The 17,928-nt window shown below is 53.5% G+C and overlaps 2 protein-coding genes across 5 annotated transcripts in view; one reads left to right on the top strand and one right to left on the bottom strand.

Moving 5' to 3' along the window:
- Positions 1-6,374, top strand: part of C8H1orf210 (chromosome 8 C1orf210 homolog) — a 36,186-nt gene extending 29,812 nt beyond the window's left edge. Inside the window, exons 1-4 of one of the 3 annotated variants that reach the window (XM_064719404.1) lie at positions 1,562-2,028; positions 3,890-4,397; positions 5,038-5,184; positions 5,528-6,374. In XM_064719404.1, coding sequence (XP_064575474.1) covers positions 1,939-2,028; positions 3,890-4,397; positions 5,038-5,184; positions 5,528-5,877 — 1,095 coding nt within the window. In that variant the 5' untranslated portion in view covers positions 1,562-1,938 and the 3' untranslated portion in view covers positions 5,878-6,374. Of the gene's footprint in view, positions 1-1,561; positions 2,029-3,252; positions 3,517-3,889; positions 4,398-5,037; positions 5,185-5,527 lie in introns of those variants that run through there. The other 2 variants (XM_064719405.1, XM_064719406.1) reach the window with 2 other exon arrangements.
- A 2,008-nt stretch (positions 6,375-8,382) lies between these two features.
- Positions 8,383-17,478, bottom strand: TMEM125 (transmembrane protein 125). 2 transcript variants are annotated; one of them, XM_064720195.1, is made up of 3 exons: positions 17,264-17,478; positions 15,653-15,795; positions 8,383-11,886 (listed from the first exon to the last, which is right to left on the bottom strand). In XM_064720195.1, exon 3 carries the CDS (start codon positions 11,578-11,580, stop codon positions 10,918-10,920), a length of 663 nt encoding a protein of 220 aa, XP_064576265.1. In that variant the 5' UTR covers positions 11,581-11,886; positions 15,653-15,795; positions 17,264-17,478; the 3' UTR covers positions 8,383-10,917. The 2 variants fall into 2 exon arrangements, with proteins under 2 accessions (XP_064576265.1, XP_064576264.1); XM_064720194.1 differs by lacking the exons at positions 15,653-15,795; positions 17,264-17,478 and adding an exon at positions 11,996-12,221.
- Positions 17,479-17,928: the final 450 nt, after the last annotated feature.

The following is a 17,928-nucleotide window of genomic DNA, read 5'->3' as shown; positions in this document are numbered from 1 at the left end:
GAGGATCCATTTGAGGATGGGATTATTTGCGCAGAATTTTTGTGGAACGGGAGCCATATGGGGTCAGTCTCTGCACCAGGCCATACCCAGGAGATCTCAGTGATCCATTGAGGAATCTGACCCAATGTGATTTGTTTGCTTGTGTTTTTTTCTAGAGGCACCTGGATAAGAGCTGTGCTATGTGCAGATTCCTTTGGCTGGAGGTAGGGTAGGAAACCTTTCTGGGGAGTTTTGTGGCCAGCCAGGACCTTACAGCTCCAGTTTAAGTTTATCTGTCTCCAGGGGAGGCACCAGAGAAATAGGCACAGCTGAGCACAGCCAAAGCAGCTCTCCGCACTTGCTCTCCTGCAACATGGAAAGCTCCAGTTGCCCAATCCATAGGACACTCCAAGCCCCTGCATATCTGCTAATTTCATGATCCTCAGCTTTTTTGCTGAATCACAACATACTAAAAAATAAAAAACCAAAACAAAACAAAAAGCCCCCCAAACACTGACAAAAATACCACTTTTTGTTTTCATTTGCACATTCTAATGCATGGCACCACATGCCAGAAACCATAATGCTCAGATACATTTCCTGATAGGAAATGCAACCACCCTCCAGATCCACCAGTGGACTGGCCTGCCTCAGCAACACTTTCTAGCCCTGCTTCTCTGGATACTTGTTTTATGTGCTTAGTGGGTCCTGGGGAGGCCCTGCAAAGTTGGGGTAAGGACTGATCGCACCAGGCATAGGAACATTTGGGAAGCAGGGTATTTGAGCATCCCCAGCCTGCCTAGGCAGCTGGGAAGCAGGAGCTGCCTGCTGCCTTGGCATCCAGCACATGCCCACAGGATGAGGGACGGGCTGCTGGGAAGCCCTTTCCCTGAGGAAAGGGTGGATGTGCGGCTGTGAAGGGGCCCTTTGGCAGCTGGGGGAGGAGGGGCCATCCTGTCCCAGCTGCCGACAGTTCTGAAGTGCTCTTGCTGGCAATCGGCTTCCTGTCGATGAGCAGGCATGGGACCAGGGAATGGGGAGCAGGGAAGAGAGCTTGGGGCTCCCTCCTGCTTCAGAGGCAAAGCCAGGAGCAGGTGTAGCAGTTCTTTCCCTGCCTGGCCTGTGGCTCTGCCGGCCTTGCCCACTCACCTACCCCATCACCCATGGGCACAGGAGCAGGTCTGGCATGCCAGCAAACACCCATGAGATGCTGCTTTGACAGGATTTCTCAGACTTTCACTGACTGCATGGCAAGATTGGAAGGGAGAACTACTGTTAAGTGGCAGGTCTGCATGGAGGGTGCCGAAGGTGGTGGGGCACTCCCATCCTCTGGGACCTTCATGAACAGGTGTTGTTCACTGAGCTGCTGCTGCTGGGCCCAGAGACCTGCCAGTTTGCTGCATGCTTTAAACACCTTTCTGCTGGAATTCCAGCAAGACCTTTATTTTCCTGTAGGATACTTCCCTGCTGCCTCAGCCCCAGCTTCCCCCGACGGGGCTGGCTGTGTGCCCCTGTCCCAGGTGCGTGGACCAGGCTCAGGCTGCTCTCCTCCAGTGCAGCGTCTCAGGGCAGATGCCACAGCCGTGCCCCCTCCTCCCTCTGGAGGCTCCCCAGCCCTCCCAGGGTCCTGCTGCCACCTCGGCAGCCCCCACGGCACCCACAGCTCAGCACGCAGTCCTGATCACCGATCACGGGCGGCCACACGGCTGGGAGGTGATGGGGCGCGGCTGTTAATGTGTAACTGGCACCGCCACCTTTCACCAGCTCGGGAGGAGCGGGGCCGGGGCGGCAGCCAGGCCGGGTCCCGGGCGCTGCTGAGTGCGGGGCCGGCCTGTGGGGACTCGGTGGCAGCCCTGAGCCGAGCGGCCGCGGCCACACCTCGCCCGGCAGGGCCGGCTCTGCCGGCTTCCCAGCTTTCCCCGAGACTTGTTTTTCTGGCCGGAAGTTTCCTGGAGCCAAATGGCTCCTACCTGCCTGCTCTGCTGGGTCTGCAGCCTCCTCTGCGCCTGGTCAGTGGTGACGGGACAACCCTGCAGCCTTGACCACCAGGTAGGGGGGCCGTGGGGGCTGCGGTGCGGGCAGCAGGGGGGTGGGCAGGGCCGGCTCCTGGGCCTGCCAGCACAGCTGGGGTGCCATGGGGCGGCAGGGCCTGGCAGGCAGCTCCTGCTCTGCACGGCTCAGGAGGAGATGAGTGATGAAAACCCACGGGAGGCAGCGGAGTTAATTGGGAGATGTGCTGTGCCAGTGGCCACCAGCCACAGGGGTGGTTTGCTCATGCCCAAAGCCTGGCTGTCCTGCTCCCACGTGTCATGTTGTCCAGCCTGTTCTCAGAGCACGGCCTGGGAGAGCCTTGTCTGAGTCATGGCATTTCTGACTGTGGGGGTCTCTTGGCTGCAGGTGTATCACAGCTGCCCATGAGGGGTGCATGGCAAGCAGCCATGAGTCACATCCCTGAGGAGATCCCAACCCCTCACTCCCTTCCCCAGTGCATGGTGATGCAGTGACTGGAGCCAGGGTGATTGGGGCCAGGATCTCTGAGCACCCAGCAAGGAGCAGGAAACACTGCTCAGCCACTGGGCCAAGCACTGCAGCCAGCAGCTTGGCTGCAGCAGGCAGGAGCTGAGAGAATGAAGGAAAGTGGCTGTCATGGGCCACTGACCTTTCCACTGAGCTCTCAGTTATTCCACCCAAAGGTTTGCACTGTTTTCCAAAGCCTCCCTGAGCCCAGCTGTGTTTGAGCTGCAAACAGGGCCCATGTGGTGCCCCTGTGGCTTGTCCCAATTATAACCCAGTCCTCAGCACCTGAGGTTTTTTAGGGCATATCTGTTCCCCTGCCAAGCAGGAACAGCAGAGTCTGATAGGAGATTTAGGAGGATAAAAAGACAGGTGAAGGAAATGGAAAGCTCAGCTGTCTGGAATGCAGCCAACACAGAAACCCAGGACTATGGACCACAGTAAACTTAAAGCACAGCATCTCTGTTTGCAAAGTCCAAACACAGTACTTAGCAGGAGCTTGCGCCTGCCAAACCAAACTTAAATTGGTGACCTCCTGTCTGGCAGCTTTAGTTTGGAAACTTGACCCCTTCCCACTAAAAGCCCAGGCAAGAGTAACCCATGCTGCAGTCTGCTCCCCAGAACTGTTTGAGTTGGGGCACCCTGTTTTACTGGTAAAAAAAATAAATCCATCCATGTGGGTTGACATCCTTCCATCCTGCTCTGCTGGTCTTTTGGGACAGTGAGTGGTCTTTGGCCTAAGGTTTTGTTTCCCAATACTGTCACAGCCAGCCAGCAGTAAGCCACGGCTACCCACTGTGCATCCTCAGGAATGTGGCATAGATGGAAGCATTGGTGCTCTGTCCTGCACAGGCCCCTGGGAACTGCTCCAGGCACAGGTAACTAGTACAGGTGCCTAGTGCCTATAGCTCTGCAGCCTGGTCAGCTTCCTGCCTGCCCTTGCAACAGGCAAGGCTCACCTGCTTCCCTGCTCCAGCTGGGAAGATGCCCCTGTGTCACACAAGAGCTCCCAGGGGGCTGGAGGTGGGGATCCAGGGGAGGAAAAGGAAGGCCCTCTGCAAACTGACCCTGTATGACAACTGCCCTGTATAGAAGGACAGGGAGGTGACAACCTGCTGCCTTTGCACTCATCCGTTTGGGTTTTTCCTCCAGCCCTGCGTGCTCCTCCTTTACTGTTTCAGTCAGCTGCTCTCAGTCCTGGGCTGTCCTGCTCATCTTTCTCCATTTATCTAGGCCCACTCCAGTCTGGTAGCTCATGTGTTTTTTAAACGTGTGTGTGTCTTTGCTTTTTTAAACTCTGCAAGGGTAATTAAGACATTTGAACCTTTGAGCAGTCTCTCTATGGAGACACTCCCCATCATGGATAGCCCATCTCAAACAGCATCTCTTTTCCCAGGGGTGGGCCAACTGCAGTGGGAAGAACCTTCAGCATGCTCCAAGTTCCCTTCCAAGAAACATCACCAGTTTGGACCTCTCCTTCAACTCCTTGGTCATGCCCCATCACAGGACTCTTTTGAAGCACTTCCCTTCCCTGCAGTCTCTCAACCTGTCCAGCAATGCCAAGCTCACGCTGAGCCCAGCAGTCTTCTCCAACCTCGGGGCGCTGCGTCTGCTGGACCTGAGCAGCTGCAGCATCACCCACATCCACATGGACACTTTCAAGGGCCTGGGCAACTTGCACACCCTGCTTCTAAGAAACAACAGCTTACAAGAGCTTGATGTCCCTTTCCTTTTGCCGCTGAAGGCTCTTTTCCACCTGGACCTGCAGCACAACATGCTGGTCTCTGTGGACCCTTGGAGCCTGCAGCTGTTGGAGACAGTCCCACAGGTCCTTCTGGAAGGGAACCCCTGGGCCTGCGACTGCAGCGCGCATCCTCTGCAGCAGTGGCTGCGGCGCAGGAGAGGTGAGTGGAGGGCGTGGGTGGCAGGGAGTGTGTCAGGCAGGCAGAACCCAAGTGTAGGAGTCTTGCTTGATCTATTTGCTTCAACCCCTGGGCAAGGTCTGAGATGGCTCTCTGTGCTACCCTGCTGATGGACAGCAAACCAAAAGGTGATGTGTCTGTTCCTTGCTTGCAGTTAGGCAGGATACCAAGGATTTCTAAGAATATCAGCAGGATAATTTGGCTACTCTTCTGGGAAATAGGTTGCGTGTACACTTTGGCCTCTAAATCCATCTTTATGTGACTTTGTGAAGTGACCACATTTTCATTGTTGAGGGGTTGGCAGCTCCCTCTCTGGAGTCAGGTCAGAGTATCTGAGCTCAGCTCCAAGTAAGAACAGTGGGGTTTCTGTGGGTATCCATGAATTTGTCTGTATCCAGTTTAAAGGATCTGCTAATCAGAGTCACACACAGTTCCTTGGTCAGGGGATTTTCCCTTTGGTTGTTTCCTACAATATGCTGAGGGTCAGCGAGTCTGTAAGGCAGAGCCAGGAGCACCTTGCAATGCAGCCCATCAACCCAGGAACAAGTGGGGATCATCTTCTCTAAACTGGAGAGGGGATGGGTGCAGACCCCCATCCCACCTTAGCCCATTTGTCTCCCAGCTGTGCAGGTGACCTGCGTGTCCCCCCCGGGGCTGAGGGGCCAGGAGATCGCAGCTCTGGATTCTCAGGACCTGGGCTGCCAGGTTAAGCAGCGGTTTGCTCGTGAGTTCACCACACCACAGAATATCACAGTGACTGAGAACAACAGTAAGTTGTGTGGATTCAGAGGTGTCCATAAGGTTTAGCACCTTCCTGTCCTCTGTCATACTGGGTTGTGCTGCAGGTGGAGACCTCCTGCTCTGCCCCACAGTCCCAGAGGCCCAGGCTGCTGGGCCACACTGGTGCAGTGGCTTGGTGGGAGGGTGGCCAACTCCTGGAGGTGTTTGCTGGGTTTGTGACAGGGAAGTTAACGGGTGCCACAAAGCCACATGGAGCACAGACTCCACAGTGATGGGCAGCAGTACCAGCCCGCTGCCAGGCAGTTTTGCTCCCAGTGTTCACACCCCCTGGGTGTGCCACAGGCTGACCTTGTGCTTTTCCTGTGTCACAGGCACTGCACTGCCTGCCGGGAAGGGGGGAAGGAGCTGGCCATACCTGGTGGGATTCCTGGTGACAGCAATTGGCATCTCCATCCTCATTGCACTGGCTGCCAAGTGCAAGCTTGCCCACAAGAACTTTGCCAGCTACCGCCACCGGCCGCTGCCTGAAATCAGCTCCATCGGACGCAGCCCCATGGAGGATAGCAGCAGCTGGGACAGGGGCTCCTGTGGGAGCCATTCCATAACTGATGCTGCTGACCTGCAAGCTGAGGATGATGATGGCTTCATCGAGGACAACTACATCCAGCCCAGTGAGCAGCTGCCAACAAAAGAGGAGCGGGAGTTGCATCGCTCCATCTGAGCTTACAAGCTTACAGCTTAGCCACCACTGCTGCGGGCTCTTGCTGTCTCCCTAGCTCCACCCCTTTCCTACCTGTCCTTGGCTTTGGGCCCCACGTGTTTGGGGCAGGAGGAAGGGAGCAGAGAGGAGAGGAGAGAGGGATGGACTAGGAATGATGATGGAGACTGAAAGCAGCTGGTCCCAGAGTGTCCCAGCATGACACCAGTAGGCTGCACTGTCACAGGGACACCAAACCAGGTGCTGCTTTCCCAGCCTTGCTCGGATGCTGAGGATAAAGGAGGTGGTGCCTAGGTGAAGTGGGAAGAGCCAGGTGAAGTGGGAAGAGGATCCTGCCCAGGTGCTGCCATGGGGTCTTAGGCACTGGCCCCACTGCCCCATGGTGCCAGACTCAGCCCTGCTCTGTCCCTCAATGCATTGTTACTCTGAGGTGTGATTAAAGCATGATTTAGCCCTGCCTCTGCCTGCAGTGGTTTGGTGGAACTCTCCCAGTGGCAGTGCTGGGAGGAGACCCCCAGCCCCACAGCTGGGGTGCAGTTTTTTTTGCAAGTGCTTTCAAGGGCCATAAATACATTGCTCTAACTGTGCTGATGAGAGACCACATCTGTGGCACAATGAGTGCTCTTGTCCAAACAAATATTTCACCTGCTGTGGTGTAGGCAGCCCTAGAGCACCATCACAGGGTTTCTGTGCATGTCTCTCCAGCCATAGCCCTTCTTTCTTTTCTCTCTTTCCTCTCCAGGAAGACAAGCTAAAAGACACCTTTCTTCTGTCAGCTCCGCAGAGCTGAGCAAACTCATCAGTGCTGCCAGTTGCAGTGCCAGGCCCATGCACTGGGGCGAGGTGACCCTGTCCCCCAGCACCCATTACAGAGTTCCATGTGTCTCTTCAGCTGCGGAGTTGTACAAATGCAATAATTTTTACATTCCTGTCATCTTTGTGGTATGATGAACAGCACATGAGACACAGGTAACTGCAAGCTATTTCTGCTGGAGTTGGTCGTGCCTTCTTGGGTTACTCTGGAGTTAAAAGCAGGGAACAGCAGTGGCATTCACCTTTAGAAAGTGATTCATAAGGCTGGTACCAACCGATTGGGAAGGTTGCCCAGGGCACAGCCCAGTCATTACCATCCCTGATAGTTCAGGAGTCTCTGTCATGCTCCAGAGCATGAGATAACACAGGACAGCATTTCTCAAAGCTCTGCCACACAGCTAATTCCCCCACCTCCTTTAAATCTCTATTTCACTGCTAGCTGACTTTCTATTTCTCCACTCATTAAAACATTTAATGTATAAAAAAGGTAATTAATACACCTCAGAGTATGCAAACCCAAGGGGAAAAATGGGTCAGGCATTGGATGGATGAGACAGGGTAGAGAGCAAATGTGCCACTTGAAGCCTTGAGCAGGAGGAAAACCTGCTGGCTTCTTTCAGTGGTCAGCCAACTTTTGCTCTTAAGTGCCATATTTCTAAAGTGAGCTTTACTTTTTCAGTTACTGTCTCATAATTTGTCTTCTGGGCTCATCAGCTACCTGTGAAAATACACTCTACACAGTATTTTTGGAAATTTCTAATACCTTTTGGGTAAGAGATTTAAATCTGAGGCTGGGAAAAAGCATTTCAGTTATCTTTTGGAGGGTATTTACTGGGCTTTTCAACATCCTTTTCAATCACATGAATTTATGCTGGATGCAGTCTTTTCTTTTTAGTCTCAGCGATGTCTTAAAAGAAGTTAAAAATACAAGCACCTAGGCTTACTTGTCCAGGATCTTACCAGTCCCTCAGCATTAGTGGTTGGATGGCTTGTCTACTTTGACCCTCATAAGTCCATAATTTATTTTTTTAGCCAAGCAGACATGGCAGGTTTTCTTTTGCGCGTGTGTGTGTGTGTGTGTGTGTGTTTGTGTGCATTTTCTGCCCTCAGGCAGCTGCAGTGCAGGAACCTGGCAACTCATGTTTGAGGGGAAATACATCTGGCATGCAGAGCTGGGAATACAAAGGGTCAGAGCATGAAAAGGAGGATCCTTCTCCAGGGGTCCACCCAGGAAGCTGTCATGAGGGCCTGGCTGAGGCTGGCTGGGAGCAGGGGCAGGTATGCAGGCAGACTGGTTCCAGGTGTGAGGCTCAGCCCTGCCACAGGGTCAAACAGCTTCTCTGTAAACAGGCTAGCCTGCACTGACATATTCAGAGGCTTTGAGTGCTCCATGTGAGTATCTTTCAGGGGCATAGCAAGGTCTCAGGTTCACAGAGTGGTGGTAAAGGGATCTGGATACGTCTGGGTTTTTAAGCAGAGAGAGATTAATATGGATCTGGAAGTGGGAATTGTGTATCATGAAAGAAGTACATGCATTTTTGGGGCTGTGGTGGCATTGCCACACTAGCTGGTGATCCAGAACCACAGCCACACGAGGAATCCGGGGCTGTTGTGATTACTGCCCTGGGCTGAGGCCAGCCCTGACACCTCTGCTCTGCAGAGAGGTCTGCACTCAAATATCAGCCTTCAACACAATCAACTTCTGTAACACTTTATTATGTATGTCCACACACAACACAGGAACCCAAAACAAACCACACCTGTGCTGCAGAGGGGAGTCAGTGATTGGGCTGCACAGGCTGTCCCTCTGGGCAGCTGGACAGCCAGCCACCATCTTCAGGCACAGCCTGTTCTTAGCCATTTTCTCCTTGGGCTACTGGCTCACAGTCAATCACCCTTTCCTGGCATAAGTCACAGGCACGTGGGGCACATTCTGAAGGGGCTGTGGAGGGGACAGGATTCACATTGACATGCAGGCAGCACGGAGCTGCGAGCTGGGCATGGTCACGCCTCTTCACAGAAATGCCCAGATGTGCAAAACAGCTGGTGTGCAGGCAGCTGCGGCCTGCCAGCACGTGCAGGCTGTGGAGCTGGCAGTCACTGCTGGACCTCTGGTGCTGGCAGAGGGGGGGCAGCCTGGCATAACTGCACATGCCCTGACACAGACCTGCAGAGCAGCAGCAATGGTGATGGTGGTGCAAGACCATTCAGCTCTGACCTGTTCCCTCCTGTGTAACCACAGAGGTCCCTGGTGGGCCTAAGGCCAAACAGCCCAGAGGGAAAGCTCAGCTTTCAAGAGATTTAGCACAGGAGGATCTGAGCTCACCACCACCTTCTGAGCTCCTGGGCAGATTAAGGGAGGAGATGCAGAGAGAAGAGAAAACAGCAGTTTAATAACATCTACAGATGATGTGAAAGTGGCAGAGGAAAATGTAGCAATAACAGAGATACAGACAGAAAAGCTCAGATTATGTACCTTTACATTGGGGAAAACAATCCAAGGCTTCAGGCAGAGGAAAGTCAGCAGGAGCAGGACAGGAGCAGGTGAATACAGATGTGGTTTCATGAGATCTCACTGCATTGGGAATGGTTGGTCTGGAGCTGTGAAGGGGTGAAGCCCTCACTGACCAGCTGGTGGTGAGCTCTGACACTGCCTCCAGGTGTAACATGAACAGTGATTTGTGCTGTTAGCAAGGGAATCAGCTACCTTCCTTTTCCAAAAAATTTGCTACCAGGCACCAAAAAACAATAGCTCAGTCTTGTTTCATTGGAGAGGACATTTGGCAAATAATGAGCAAAACCAACATCTGGGGCAGAGCAACTCAGGTGAAGGAAAGATGGGAGCAGACAAGATGAAGAATCACAAAACAGTCTGAGCTGGAAGGGGTCCAGAAGGATCACAGAGTCCAACTCTTAAGAGAATGGCCCATATGGGGTTCAAACCCATGACCTTGGTGTTATTAGCACCATGCTCTGACCAACTGGCTCAGAGGAAGAGAAGGTCATGCAGGAGCATCTCTCAGCAGGAGGTTGGATCTATGTCTATGGAAAGGGCAGTGAAATGGTTAGTGAGTCTATGAGGAAAATGAGAATTTTGTCAGGTAAATTAGACTTAAGTCACAGGAAAAGTTCCTGGGGTGAATTGTTAGTCTGCCTCTGGTAGAGAGACCTTGGTGATAAAACAAGACACCTTGTAGAGATAAAACACCAAAAAAACTCCAGGTAAGGCCCAAGTGACAGTAGAGGAACTTTTCTGCCCTTCAGCATCTGCAGCACTTGGGAGACAGAAACAGCATGGGAACAAGCAGGGACTGGGATGAGCTGCAGGGCTCCTGGCAGCAGAGGTGCCTCTGCCTGGGAAACTCCTGTGGGAGGGCACAGCACACTCCCCTCGCACAGCTTTTGCAGAGGGCGGCCTCAGCCCCAGGATTTGGGCATCTCATCACCATTCCTCAGTGACTGCACCTTGCTGTTTGTAGCTGGAGCATCCTGGCATGATAACAGAGCCCCAACACTGAGTCCAGCACAGATAACCCATCAGGGCCTTGACACCAGCACTGCTTGATCACCCCTTTGATAAACCACAGGTGATGGTGGGCTGCAGAAATGTAACACTGGAACAGATCCTGGCTTTGCAAATACAAACAGCATTTCATGTGAGGTCCAGCCATGCTGTGGCTCTGGCACACACAATCCTATGCAAATCCCACACTCACTCCCACAGACACCGGTGACTTTTGGGAGCAGCCCCTGCAGCCATACCTCCCACCAGGCTCCCTCGTGCCTGCTGACACGCAAAGTGTCTCCTGCCATTCACCAGCTGCTAGAGGCTCTACTTCGCTCAGGAGCTGGAGGCTCTGCCCAGAGCACGGGTTGGTTTTATACCACCCACAATTACAGCCTCTCCTGCCAGGAGAGTGTATGACACAGTTCCAGGAACTGCAGGAACCAAACAAGTTCTGGGGTTCCCGGGGTACAAGACAGGCTCACCTTCACTCTGTAACATGGTCACAGCCAGGCAAGCAGCAGCTGACACAGGAGGCTTTGTGGAGATAAAATGCCAGGCAGGTCAGAGCCCATCCAGGTGCCCTGAGTCTGTGCTGTGCCACCAGCCTGGGGCAAAGCACATGCCGGTCATCTCCAACAGAAACACAGGGCAGCTCTCGCCCTTCCTTGGAAAAGACCACCACTGACAGGTTGTATCCGCTAAGGCTCACACAGTGTCCTGGGTCAGATCAGGTTGGCCATGCTGGAGGTGGGGGGGAGCCGCCTGTTTCCAGCGAGGCGGCCGGAGATGGTGAAGACGCGGATGTCGCCGGCCTCCAGGCTCCGCGGAGCCGCCCGGCGGCAGGAGGTGCACAGCAGGTACAGCAGCAGGCAGAGGAGGATGGCGCTGCCGGCGGTCAGGAGGATGACCCCGCTGGTGAACATGCTGGCCAGCGGCCGTGCAGGGCTGAGCTGCATGCTGGTGGTGGACAGGATGGTGAGCACCACCCCGCAGACCAGCAGCACCAGGGCGCTCAGCAGCAGCACCAGGCAGTCCGAGAAGCCTCCGCTCTTGAGGAGCTCGATCTGATCGCGGCTGCGGATGCAGTTCATGTCCTGGATCGCAGAGCTCAGCAGCTGCTTCAGCAGCACGAGCAGGGCCAGCAGGCAGAGCGTGGTGCCCACGGCGAGCCGCCACTCTCCGGACCGGCTGCTGGTGCTGTACAGCAGGATGATGCCCCCAATCCCGCAGGCCAGGATCAGCACCACGGCCATCCCGTAGCACAGGATGGACTTCTTGGGGTCCTGGAACCACCAGAGCTCCACATGCTCTTCCAAGATATTCCTCTGGATGTGGTCTGCATCCGCAGGGGTGCGGGGGCTGCTCAGCTCTGCCAGCTCTGGCATGGTGGGCAGTTGGGTGAAGAGGGCACAGAGGTGGCGCAGATGAATTTGCACCCTTAGAGCAAATGGAGGGTCAATGCAGCAGCAGCGGTGAAGGCAGCTGCATTTCTCTAGCAGTGATGTCTCAGTCTCATTCTTTGGATCCTAAGGGAATTTCCTTTTGCAGAGGTGCCACCTGGAGAGCTATGGTTGACGTGCTGGGGTTGAGCCCACCACCAAGGCAGGGCTGTGAAACATGATGGAGCATTCCTGGAGCAGCACCATAGGGGAACTGCCAGGGCTCTCTCCTTCCTTTGCTGTGTCTTTCATCTGAAAAAGTCAAGAAGAGAAGATATCATTAACCAGAGACCCTGCTTCCCTGTACCAAATAATCCTGTGCCAAACCTGGGGCCTTGGTTGCTCAGGCTGGCCTGCAGACCTTGCTGTGCTTCCCTCACAGGAGCCCTGTGCGCTTCAGCTGCATGTCTTCATGGGAGACCTCTGTGTGCTGTGGGGGAACCCCAGGCTGCCCCGAGGGCGAGTCTCCTGCCTCCCCAGTGCTGTGTGCCCTGCTCAGAGGCTGCTGGCACATTGCTGCCCGAAGGACTCTGCCTGCAGCTGGTGCTGGCAGCAGGGCAGGGACGGAGCAGAGGCAGGTCCCTTCTGGGATAAAGCCCCATTCACAGCTCTGGCTTCACATGCTCCCTCATCAGCATCAGCCTCTTGTCACCAACTGGCTCTGCTGCCCAGAAGGGGAGGTGGGGGTCAGGACCAGGGTTTAACCCTTCCACTCCAGTGGCTGGAAGAGTGAGATCTGCCATAGCTGCATGTTCTCAGCCCTGTCCTCATCCCTGCACTGCCGGTGGTTACCCCTCAGAAATTCCCTACAGAAATATGGTAGCTACATGTCCAGTGATCTCAGCACTTCCCTGGGAAGAGCCCTTAGCTGTGGCCTGGCACCCTGAGATTTTGCTCTCCTTGCTACTGGTCTGTGAAGCACTTTGCCCCTGGAGAGGAGCAGAGGAAGGGCAGCACTGGCTCCGAGGTGCTGTGCTTAGCTGGGCTCCCCAGTCACAGCACCTTGTCCCAGCCCAGCACTCCTGGTTCCCAGGCTTGTGTCCCTGCTGTCCTGGCTCCCCTTAATACTTCTTTGGGTACAGTTTTAGACCAAGAGTGGAAACCATTTGCATTTCTCTTACATAATGTTCCTCCCTGGCACGTGAGCGCTCCAGCTGGTCCCACAGCACCACAGGGACCCTCTGGAACAGCTGGTACCCAAACCATGGAGAGGTGTTGGGGAGGACAGCACGGGAGCATGTCAGCAATGGCGGAGCTTGGGAGACACGGGGCAAGCCCTGGAGACCCAAGGACGGCCTCTCTAGTCACCTCCTAGACAGGATAATGCACTCTTGACCACCACAGGCACACACATGAACTGCTCTGAGTCCTACAGGAGCCCATGGCAGGGACAGGAACTGACTCGGGTCCCTTGTGTCAGAGCTGTGTCACTTGTGGGCGGGGGGACAGCCACCCTGCCTGCTAGAAATGGCTCTCAGCAGCCCATCAGGCCACGTCAAACACACTCTGTACCCTGCTCTGCTCGGCACTGGGCTCAGGCTCATTGCACACAGGCAGGGACAATTTATGACCTCCACACGTGGCAGCTCTGCACGCACCAGGGCAGCAAACACCTCAAACCCTCTGCCGGGGCGCAGCCAACACGGCCGGGGGGAGAGGGAGCACAATTGTGCTGGGAGTGCCCGAACCAGACACCGCCTGACAGTGTCAGGCCGGGCTCCTCCTGAGTCACTCCCCGGCTGCGATGGAGCATGAGGTCACTGTGGCCTGGCTCCGGGCCCGCTGCCAGCTCTGCACGGGTGCCGGCAGCCCTTGTGCGTGTGCGGTGCGGGCAGCCCGGGTGCGGGTATGGGCAGCCCGAGAGCGGTGCGGGCAGCCCGGGTGCGGGTATGGGCAGCCTGGGGGCACGGCGGGTCCCGCACGGGGCTGGTCCAGCTCGGGGAGCCGGGCAGCGATGGCTGGGGCATAGACACCCAGGACTCAGAGGGGACAGGGAGAACCGTGGGAGTCCTACAGCTCCTGGCTGGAGCCAGAGCCATCAGAAAGCAGCAGCTAGAGAGAGAAAAGAGCTGTGGCTGAGCGTGGTTTGTGCCTGCTGGCTTGCACTCTGATTTTGCATGAGACAGCAGATACCTTGTGTGCGCCCGGGACACAAGTCCCCAGGAAGGTGAGGATGTCACGAGGCACTATTAAAGTAGAGAGAGGCGAGGAGACATTGAGTCTGGAGTTGTTCCCTTAGCCGATGCAAATCAGCTTGGTTCTAAACATTGCTCTCTCTTGTGCCTTATCTCCTCGTTAGCAGTGAATGGGTGAGTCTAGTAGGTAGCATGTTTATAGATTAGATTGAGATTTGAAGAGAACATAAAGCTTGGAGAAGTGCAAAGTCTGTGTCCTTCTGCTGCTTGACCCAAGTTACACGAGTCAAACAGTAAACAAGGAAACCACAACAGCATGAACCACAATGAGGGAAAATGTGATCAAAAATCAGGCTACAGCACTGCATTCTCATGTTACTTTTTAAAATTTAACCGTTTTAGTTTTTTATTTGCTCAGAAGAAGGACAAGAGAGCAAAATAAAACCATAGGAGCATCTGGCTGAGAAACAAAATTAGGTATCACCTCTACAAGCATGTATTTCCCAGTGTTATATTAACCTCTATTAAGCAGATTATTTGGAGAGTTTCCCAGTGTTGCATTAACCTCTATTAAACAAATGATTTGGAGAGGCAGAGGCTTCCACTGAAGTGTGCTTTCATGTTTCCTTGCGTCTGTTTGAAAATGTTCTGGGAATATAATCTTTTGCTCTAAAACCATCTACACTTGCTAGATGCTAAAATCATCCCTCTAGACCCTGAGGGCTTGTGCTGCTAATAACAGTATTTTTACTCCTAGAATCACAGAATAATTAAGGTGGGATGGGACCTTGTGAAGTCACCTGCTTAAAGCAGAGTTCACCTAAAAGTCAGACTGAGCAGGTCAGGGCCCCATTCATTTACATGTCAAGGAAGGAGAATCTATAGCCCCTCAGGGATCATTCCAGAGTTAAATCACCCTCACCATGAAAACATTCCTCCTTAAATCCAGCCACAGTTTCTCATTCCTCAGGCTGGGTGCATTGCCTCCCACCCTCTTCAGAAAGCTCTTTCTATGTTAAACCAAAGCTATCCTGGACTGTCACCCACCACTCCTTGAAGAAGGGATAAACTTTGCTCTCACAGCAGCTTTGCTGATTGCTTTCTTGGCACTGTGCAGCACATCACTTTGCCCAGATCAGACTGAGAGGAAGGAAGGAAGGAAGGAAGGAATATAGATGCCTGCTCTGCCATGAGGGAGGACAGCCCCCCAATGCTGTTGCCCCTTCTTTTGGTGTTCTTTGGGCTAGCTGGTCTCACTGGTCTGGGACAGACCATAACAAGCCAGTGGCCCATCAGACTGGTGTATTTGATAGTGTGGATCACGGGTCATTAATCTCTACATTTACTCACTACTGAAGCCAGCACCTTCTGTGCTTCCATCTCTGTGTGCAAGAGAAAAAGCAGGAGAGGGCCAGCCCAGCCACACAATGCTTTAAGTCCAAACAGCACATTTCAGGAAAAAAGTGACATGCTGTCCTTCCCCACTGCTGGCTGGCAGCTGTGGAGGAAGAGCAGGAAAGCACTAGGAATGCAGGAAAACAAAAGTATTCATGGTTTTCCTTTTCCATTGTGTTGGTTGTTTTTTTCTTTCTCTGCTCTGACAACATTTCAGTGGAAATTGAGGGTCATCATCAATGTGCTCCTGGCCACTCCTGGCTGCAGGTGTGGGAGATGTACCCTGGCTGAACGCCTCAGAGTGATACATGCATATATTTAGTAACTTTTAAACTTTTTGTGCCTGACAGACTGATAACTGGCAGACAGGCCACAGACTGTACATTAATTAACAATTCAATTTCAGAACCACATGCAATTCAGCTCTTGAAATGTTTCTCACTTCCCTCTCTTCTCAAACCCAGGGTACCCCTCGAATCAATGCTTACCCACAGGGTGTAGAAGGGGAAGTCTGGGGATGAGACAGGCTCCTGCAGTACTTCCTTGTACTTCCAGCCTTGGAAGGGTTTCATGCAGCTTTTATGTGGACTTCGTAAGCATCATGGAGACTGGGAGAGTCCAACAAGATTTCCTATAAAATAACAATACATAAAATTATTTACCTGAGCAGTGTGGATGAGAGCCAGCAGAGCTTCACAATCTCAAGCGAATCCAAGCCATCTCCGCCCTCTGTTTTCCCAGTCCGTCACAGCTTGTTTGCTTCTTCTCCTGATCTGTCCATAGCCTGTTTGGGATGGACCTGCCACCACTCAGTGCCTCACAAAAATCTTTAGTCCAGAATAGGCATAAACATTTTCCCATAATTTCCATGTAATTTTTTCAACCTCCAATGCTTTAGGAAGAATTTCTTTAGCAAGTCAGCCCTGAATTGTTGTGTGTCCCTTCCAACTGAAACAGTACATTCTCTTCTGTCTATTGTGTTCTAGTTTGTCTATTCTAGCCTATTGTGTTGTCTATTTATTGTATTTCAATGGAAAAGGACCTACAATGATCATCTAGTCCAACTGCCTGACCAGTTCAGGGCTGACCAAATTCAAGAATGTGTTTTAGGGCATTGGCCAGAAGCCTCTTCAATTCTGACAGGTTTGGGGTATCAATCAATTCTCTAGGAAGTGTGTTCCAGTGTTTGACCACCTTTCCAGTAAAGAAATGCTTCCTAAGCATATTTGATTCTGTTCTAACTCCCTATAGGCTCAAAGAGAATGCAGCTCATGTATCTTTTTTTATGACTGAATTACTGTTAGTGCACAAACCAGAAGCTCTGAGTGTCATGGTGCTTGAGGCCTGTCTGTGCACCTGGGAGCATGTGGAAGGATCCCTCTCTGAGAACTCAGGACTGGGAATAGAGGAACATGCAAGGAATGGGAGTAGTGGGGCTTTTATGTGGCATCCATCTGTCTTGCCGAAAATCCTAGCTAGAGATCCACACTCCTTTGCCTGCCACACCAACCTCCAATTCCCAATGCTCCTCCTTTCCTGGGCTGCTTGGGACCCATGCAAACCTGTGCAGTTTGATCTGCACCTCTGGGAGAGCCCACCCTCTCTGCCCTGACAGATGGATAATGCTGTCCCACAAGTGAGCATCTGTCCCAGCAGTGCTCCTGCCATGAGACCCCATTTGGGAAGCCCTGGGTGATGGTGGATTGTCCCTTCCTTTTCCCAAGCCTAGGGGTTCTGGCCTTAGGGGTGGTGGAAGGCTTCTTGTAACAGGGTCAGTGCACAGCTGCCTTTTACACAGATCTAGACAGCTTTGGCACACTCCATTGTGAAATGTCACGTTCCCCTTCCTCTTTGTACACTCAACAGGCATCCATTATCCTGACCCCGCAAAGCCTGTCCTGATACACCTCTGCCAAGGGTGGCCTGGGAGTTCCAGGGGAACAAGAAACTCCCAAGCCCGACGTGCTGAGAGGAAACAATAGCACAAGGAGGAAATGAATTGGAGACAAGAAGCAGGGTCTCTTAAGAAGTGAGTCTGAAGCAGCCTCGAACCTGCCAGCAGCTACTGCCCAGCTCCCAGGGAGGAAGGGATCACTCACCTGCAGCAGACACTGCCCACATGCGACACCCCGGCACACTTCCCTGCTCCAGCCTGGCAGCAATGGCTTTTCCTGGCTTTCCTTCCACTGGATCCAGCTGAAGAGGGAGCCCACAGGGAAAATCTCTTCCCTTCCTCTTGCCAGTGCCTGCCAGGAGCCGGGCGAGGCTCCCGTTGCCGGTGCGCGGCAGCCCCGCGGTCCGGCGGAGCCCTCGCCTCCCGCCCGGGCAGGTGCATTCCCCAGCTGGGTGGCGTCTCAGCAAACCTGCTGCTGCTCTTGGAGACGCTCCAGAGCCGCGCCGGTGTGCAGGTGCTACCCCTCCCTCCCCGGGCAGGATCTGGCCTCTGGCCACACACCGATCCTGGAAGGTGGCTCATTTCCTCCCAGCTGGAGGTGAACGGGTGCCAGAGCAGCTCCCAGGCAGCACGGGGCAGTGCTAGGGGACATTTGACACACTCAGCAAGTATTTGGTGTTAAATAAAATAGCTCCTGCTCTACTTTATAGGTTAGGGCCATCCAGTCACATCAGGACTGCTTCTTCCTGTGGCAGAAGTTCAGGCAAGCACTCAAGTCAGGCAAGATGTTACTGTCACATCCTTCCAACAAAAGGCAGCTGCACAACCCCCTCCCTGGGAGACATCAGCACCAGCAGAGTTTACCAAGCT

This window comes from Zonotrichia leucophrys, chromosome 8 (genome assembly GCF_028769735.1).
Source record: "Zonotrichia leucophrys gambelii isolate GWCS_2022_RI chromosome 8, RI_Zleu_2.0, whole genome shotgun sequence".
Lineage (NCBI taxonomy): Eukaryota > Metazoa > Chordata > Aves > Passeriformes > Passerellidae > Zonotrichia > Zonotrichia leucophrys.
Note: the sequence above shows the minus strand (reverse complement) of the source record. Positions and strands in the feature narration are given on the sequence as shown.